At 33.9% G+C, this 7,872-nt stretch overlaps 1 protein-coding gene across 1 annotated transcript; it reads right to left on the bottom strand.

Annotated features, from left to right (window-relative positions):
* Positions 1–873: 873 nt before the first annotated feature.
* LOC128189758 (transmembrane protein 185A-like) lies at positions 874–7,602 on the bottom strand. The gene is made up of 7 exons (XM_052861505.1): positions 7,434–7,602; positions 5,242–5,418; positions 4,713–4,920; positions 4,293–4,376; positions 3,714–3,890; positions 3,372–3,495; positions 874–3,201 (listed from the first exon to the last, which is right to left on the bottom strand). Exons 1-7 carry the CDS (start codon positions 7,469–7,471, stop codon positions 2,987–2,989), a joined length of 1,023 nt encoding a protein of 340 aa, XP_052717465.1. The 5' UTR covers positions 7,472–7,602; the 3' UTR covers positions 874–2,986.
* Positions 7,603–7,872: the final 270 nt, after the last annotated feature.

Genomic DNA, 7,872 nt, shown 5'->3' with positions numbered 1-7,872 from the left:
TAAAATAGATTAAAAAATTTGTTATTTTAAATATATCTCCTAGACTTTGACCCGTGCGTGCACGGGTTAAATGACATTGCATATGATATCGGACATATACTAGTACGAAATAGATACATCGACACACCGTATTGTTGACATTTACATAACCAAGCTTTAAGCCTACAATAATACTATTAATTTCACTACACTCTGCTTAGTTAGAATAATCTATCTGTGTCTCGGGAAAGGCCTTCACCACAGTTGCTCCGAAACGATTTTGTAAAAAAAAATGATGAAGCTGCGTTGAAAATAAGTCAAATTATTCCTAACAAACCATTTTGTGGCTGTAAATACCTTTCATCTAAATTAATGAAGAATTCAACTCTTTTTCACCAACTTTATTTACTCTCTTTACACACCATGTTGACATTAGGAACTCTCGGGATTTTCATATTAAATGCATTGAGTTAGAGTTATGTCACGTATTTCCTTTGGTGAGAATACATGACAAATTTTCAATGAAAATTAACATGTTTTTGTAATATCGTTTCTGGGTTTATCCATGCAAATGTGAAATTGAAGAAACATTAACTAAAGAGCTCCCGTGCTTTAGCGTGAATGTAATGCACATGCGCAAGATTGTAAAATCCAAAAAATCCAGATGATTTCCGGATTTTTCAAAGAAATTTTCGTTGATTATTAATTTGCAAAGCTTGATTAAGAAAAATAAAAACAAACTGGTAATCTTCAAACACCAATGATTTTTAAAATATATATAACAAGAGACAGTACTCTTCCGATTTCTCGGTATTAAAGCCCAAAAGTTTGAGTCTATTATTTTAATATAGTAGTATAGATTTACAGATCGATAAACAGCTGACAGAAAACACATCTCATTAGAATTGTTAATTTTTCACTTAATTCAATCTGATTGGCATATTAATCCAAAAGATTTTAACATGACAATTCAGCATGTTGCCTGTCAAAAAACCAGTATACAACACAGAGAACTCTGTATATACAGCAAGAAAGACGAAAAATAACGAGACCAATGACCACGGGCCTTATAGTTCACCTGAGCAACCGAGTCGAAATGGCCTAATAAGGTGACCCATGTTCGAAAGTGACATATTTCTGACACCACTTGTTCCTATATGATCCTAAATTAAAATTTATCTATCTAGTTTGCATCAATTTTATCATTGCAGTTAACTTAACATATCCTATTTTCATCAGAAAAATGTGCGTAGAAATTTGGATAATCGCCCAACTTGAAAACCCCATGGCCATCTACCTTCACTTCTTATCAAATTCACAAATTATATCCTGCATGTTCATTGTATTTGAATGTAACCGGTAAACACGCCTCCAAAACATTGCTTTTTGCCCCTTTGGAATAAATTCAAGGAGAACTTTGAAAAATTAATAGGGTTTTACTTATTATATGTATGCAAAGATTTATGATTGCAAGTGCAAAGTTTTTCTTCATGTAGACTACCTTGAACACTGACCTTTGCACATTAACAATGAAAGTGGGGGGGGGGGGGGGGCAAAATATACAATTTATACCAATTTGCTTCTATTCTAATTATTTACTTCCTTTATTTTACTATATTGTTTCCATATTCTCTAAAGGAATTTTATGGTAAAATTAAAGCTGTACACCTAGTTGAGGCACCTCTCTAAATTCACACATGTAAGCTTACTGTCACATTACTTCACAAGTTATAGCTCCATAATGGCATATGCTTCAGAGGAAGATTTCTAAAACCTCTATCAACTTCATGTTTTACTGTGAGGTTTTGACCTCCTTTGCCTCTTTCTGATTCCACAATCATGGTTTGAACAAATTAATTTTATCATACGTATCATGAATTGTTATGTTAAAATTTTGATTTTGCTGGCTTATTTGAAGGAGTTTATTTAAACACCTACTTTTATATCTTTATTATTTTCTAGTATCTTCTTAATTTGATGAAAGTTTGAGAAGTTAATGGAAGACAACTCCAACACTGAAAAAATGAAATACAGATTACTCTAGCTTTCGCTCAGGTAAGCTAAAAGGCAGGATATATTGACACATTTGAATCATGTAACAAACAGGTTTACCCTTTATATGAACGCAAAAATACAATGAAACAGAGAAAATATCACATTAGAAATCATTATTGCCTATAATTCAATTGCACAAATGTAAAAATACAAAAACTGTTTTTTTCTCCATGTGCATGTTTGGTTACAAATTAACTTCTCTATTCTTGTATATCTCAAAGTTAAATCATGTCATAAAATTAAAGTTTCATAAGAATACAAGAACAATAGAATTGAATTCATTTGATTCTCGGTCAAATGAATTAGTTCTCATCTGTTAGAAAGAGAAATACAAAACTAGTCGACTGTCCGACAAAGGACATGACACAAACAAACAAATATGGCAGAAATCAATCACCTCTCACTCGTCAACAAAACGTTTTATACAATCAATATGATTATTTAAATGATATATATTAAGATAACTCTTTAAGAAATGAAATATTTTCACTATCATAGAAAACATAAATATTTCATAATATAAATGAACATGTATTAGTGTGTTAAAAGTCTCATTCATAATGCATGGACATTGTCTTGAAAAGAGAGAAAAGTTGATCAATTAAATGTTCAAACCCTTGTACATCCACAATTAATGACTAATTTCTGAGAGCTGGGTATGAACTACACAATGTTTGGTGGTTAATGAACCACTAATGATGGAAGATACAGAGGGAGATAAACCTAAAATAAATACATGTAATATAACATTCACATGAAGCATCACAATTCAAAATAAAAAGACAGCATATGATAGTTTGTTGTTTTGTGAATCAGCCTCAGTCCACATTAGTCTTTATTTGTGTTGTTGAAGCAAATAAGCATGCTCTTGATGAACAGAAAATGGAATGCATATTCAACATCTGTAACTTATCAGGCAGCCACTGTACAGAAATCAGGCAGTAGTTCACGCTCAATCTGGTGTTTCTATAGAAATGACCGGCACCACCACTTTGGAGACGTCGGGAAGCTTGTATTTTTTGGCGGTGTCTGTCGTGGTTTGTGTGGTAGACTCCTCTTGGTTTTGGCGGTTTTTGTGGAGGGAGTATGATATATTACCATACTCCTGAAGGAAGGGACACACTCCAAGGAGAAACTGACAGAAGTCCTTGCGCATTCCGAACCACCCTAAAAACAACAGTAACATTTTTATAATTCAGACCTATCCAAAGTTAAGTTTATGATTTTCTTTTAAACTTGCCCACAAGCTTGTGAACAATAGCATGCAAATTCACCCACAAACACACCTGAAAAATGCTCTATTTTCTCCACAATAAGTTTATGCAGATAATACTTACACTGGTTGCCTCCCTTTGACCCAAATGACAGACAAATCATTGTTATGAGGGACACAAACAGAGGGACAGTTATGGCAGTGTATTTAAAATGATTATCCCCATCCAGACGATTGGCTAACAGCACCTGTTAAAAAAGGTTTATATTTGTAAAAATGGTTCTACAACAATTCTCATCTTAAGTAATCTACCGTTATCTTACATTGATTTCAGTTGCTGTGTAAAGGTTCTTTCAAATCACCCATTTTTCTCAGAAAACAATAAAAGCACAACCTCAATCTTGATTTGTTAACTACATGAAATGCCTAGGACTTCAGGTGTAGCTGATGTAATTAAAATGAGTACCTCGAATATTAGTAATGGAACAACAATGAAGGAATTTCCAATGGCTATTGAAATATTTCCTCGCCGATGCTGAGGAATGATGTCAGGAGATTTTACGGTGATAATGGCGAAGATGATGACGTAGAGAACCCCTATCATAGCCGTACACATCACAATCCACATTGGAATAAACACAATCTGAAAGAGATTGAACAGCCATCACTTTAGTCAAACAAAAACTATAAGTTTAATGTCACTGCACACCCTTTACAAACATTTTTGTGTGAACTATAAGTCGGATTGGGCAAAGGGAGGTCACCCTTGTTATAGACAAGGATTTCACTGATATTTTTCACCTTGTTTTAAGATCTAGAAAATGTGTTTATCACTGCACATCTCCATCCCAATACCACTCAGTAATTGAAATTTGACAAAGATTGGCCAATGATAAGTGATACTATATTCTGAACAAATCATATTGGACAGATAGCTAGACAGACATAGGGATGTACAGATTGACCACTTTAGGTTTTTGCAAAAGAAATGCCTGAAAAGTGTTTCACAGTAACTGATTTAAACTAAAAAAGACAGTGTACCTACCACCCAACTCCAATCTATATATTTATCAAGGCGCAGGGCAATAAATATAAACTGTAGAATGTTAACTGAGCAAAAGAACTCCATCTACAAACAAAAAAGACAATGTATTAAAAAATATACAATTATGTTTCTTAATTTTCTATGTAAACACTCAATGGACATTGTGATATGTTCTTTTGGTCTCTGGAGCTGGGTCTCATACAGCACTTCAGATATTCATGTACATATTCAAAACACTGCATCATTACTAAATATGAATATTTTGCAACAGAGAAATTATACAGTTAAACACAGTAAAAACACAGTTTAAATTCAAAGGATGTTACAAAATATGTCTGTAACAAATCAAAAGTGTTCAGATCTTGTACCATGCAATCAGCGTGTTTTACTGTATATTACTTTTTGGATGTTCTGTCTCACCTCAAAAGACCGGTCATTTTTGACGGCCCAGATACAGATGCCAATGGAGACGAGGGACAGGAACATGAGGGGGATGAAGACCAGGATCCAGGAGTGGGTCTCGGCCTCCAGGTTGTTACAGGCCAGGAACTCAAACATCAGCAGCAGCAGGTGCATTCCTGTACAGATCACCATCGCCTTGAACTGAACATGGCTGTTGTGTTCCATTCTACGACAAAACACTGAAGTTGTAATTGGCAAAGAATTACAGTACAATGTACAAGTATACAGACTTCTTCCAGCTAAGTCTGTCTCTCACTCTCCCTCATCTTAAAATGCATCATAAATTTATTGCATTCATTGGTTTAAAACAAAATGTTGCCCCTAGCACTTTGCTATCTGTGTATTTTTCTGTAGCTTATCATTAAAAGCGAAGATTCGGTAAATTTTTATTAAGATGAAAACTATCAACTAACCAGTTTATTTATCATATGTATCTAATTCTCAACCACAGAACTTTTATCAGTATAAATTTTTCTGTGTATCCTACCTATACTGTGGATGTTTCCACCAAATGTAGCTTCCTAAGGAAGCTCCGGCTATGACAAATATTTTCCAGATCCATATTGGAAGAAATATGACCCAGTAGCTCCATTCTATAGTGTTGTCCAACCTCAGGGCAAACAGCAGGGAGAACAGCAGCAGGCAGGTGAAGACCAAGAATTTACTGAAAACAAAGAAAACCATTGACTGTACAGTGCGTACTATACATTGACCAAGAACTTACTGAAAACAAAAAAAACCATTGATTGAACAGTGTGTTCTATACATTGACCAAGGACTTACTGAAAACAAAGAAAACCATTGATTGAACAGTGTGTTCTATACATTGACCAAGAACTTACTAAAAACAAAGAAAACCATTGATTGAACAGTGTGTTCTATACATTGACCAAGAACTTACTGAAAACAAAGAAAAACCATTGATTGAACAGTGTGTTCTATACATTGACCAAGGACTTACTGAAAACAAAGAAAACCATTGATTGAACAGTGTGTACTATACATACCAAATAAATCTAATATCTATAAAACTATTCATGTTGTATTTTGGTATATAGAATGCAGTCTCTGGATTGAATTTGAAAGAATGCAGACATTTATAAGTGCAAAGTGCACATGTATTATCATTTCTTAAGATGTCTTGATATACGGTAAATGAAATACTGGATTTGCTCTAGCTCCTATCAACATGCAACAGTCAGACCAGTTTGATCGCAAGTGCCAAATAGCTCACTTAGCTTTAGGGGTTCATCAGTGTACCAATTTAATGGGATGGTATAAATAATGACAGACTGGACTGGGATTCAAACCCAGGCCCCTTGACTATCTAATCAGAGCATCTGAATAGAGAACCCCTGGAACTAACTCCTGCCAGGGTACATCTTTGCAAGGCAACGCTTTACAATTTGCTCCTTTACTCTCCTAACTGTGGCGAATTTAGTATGAGTTTTGTAGCCTTTAAGCAGTGCCCACTAATGAATAATAAAATCACACTAGTTTCCATTAACATCATTACTAGCTAATAGGATTGTGTGTATCTCGCATAGTTTGGCTATTGATTGAGTTCACAAATTCATTCTTGCAATTTTTGATGTGTACATTCAACAGATAGCTGATGACTCCAAACTCTTATTAAAGGGTTAGAGAGGAGAGTATCAGATCTTAATAAACCCTTAGCAAGCAAAGAAAGCCAAGGGAAAGAACCTGGGATGATGAATTATTGATCTTAATGACACCATATAGCTCAGTTGGTAGAGCATCTAACTTGAGATTCAGGGGGCTTGGGTTCAAATCCTGGTCTAGTCTGTCATTGTTCCTTCCATCCCAAATAAAAATTGGTAATTCACCGAAATGTCATAAATTAAAACAGAAAATCAAATGACGGCCAATTTAGATACTTTACAAGCACTAGTTACTAATTTAAATTTCTGTGCATTTATTAAAAAAATGTTCCTAAACAATGCTAAAATCTTTATATTTGTATCCAGTAAGTATGATTCCCTCTATTTCTTACAGAAATTGATTCATTGTAATTTAAAACTCTATAGAAACTAACAGAACAGAAATCTCAACAATCCAGTTCTAAACAATTAATGGATCAGTCGAAACCATTTGAATACTGTAATGACTGCTCGGTTAAAATGACTTGTTGATTGGGCCAATTTACTCAGGGTGTAATGTGAGCAATCAACTTGCGTGCTTCGATATGAGCATCGAAGTTTAAATGGACACACAGTTGATGGAGAGAGGTGACCCGTAATCAACTGTAGGTTTCCAATGATGTTATAAACAGTAACATACTTTCTTTGATGATTCATGCGGGTTACAAAAGTAGTGAAATTGCACAACCTACTAACGTGGGTTATGTACATTTTCTGCAATGTTGCTGCCTTTATATTCCGCATGAATCATCAAAGAAATTTTAATTGTTTAAATGAAAAATACACTTATCAAAATGAACTACTGACCCTATTTCCGTGCAAAATTAAATCTCCAAGCTTTATTAAATAGAAGAAAAATCAATAGTCTCATGCAATAGTTCATGCTCTGTAAATCTGACTATAAGAACAGAGACCATGTCATTATGCAAATGTGTAAGTAGGTCTTTCCTATCTAAAAACACTATAAGTTTTTTATTTGAATAAAATGATGACGACCTCTACAGAAGCGTTAGTTTACCTGGGGTTGAAATCCTGGAAAATGTTTTTCAAATTCATTATTGTTTAACTTTACCCATCTCTGTTCCTCATCTCTGTGTAAGTGTTGTTATTATGTGAGACCCACACACCAATGCAAAAAAGTAAAGCTCTTTGCATAGCGACAAAAAGTTATTCTTTTGTAAAACAATTCAAAACAATTACTATATTATTTTTGTTCAGAAAAGCTAGCAAAAGTTCAGTTTGACAACATAAGTTAAGTCTTTGTTCCTTTTTTTTTTAACTTGATATAAGCAATTGGATTTAGTTGTTAAGTAGGTTAAATTTGATTCGCGTTATGTTTTTTTATAGCCTTGTTTTCATTTTACAGCATTATAATGTTTTCAATAATAAAAAACAGATAATTACAAAATAACTTTGTTGTTCTGCTAACACCAATTCGCCTACTGTGAATCTGTGAT

This window comes from Crassostrea angulata, chromosome 6, assembly GCF_025612915.1.
Source record: "Crassostrea angulata isolate pt1a10 chromosome 6, ASM2561291v2, whole genome shotgun sequence".
NCBI classification, from domain to species: domain Eukaryota; kingdom Metazoa; phylum Mollusca; class Bivalvia; order Ostreida; family Ostreidae; genus Magallana; species Magallana angulata.
This window is presented reverse-complemented; position numbering and strand designations above follow the sequence as displayed.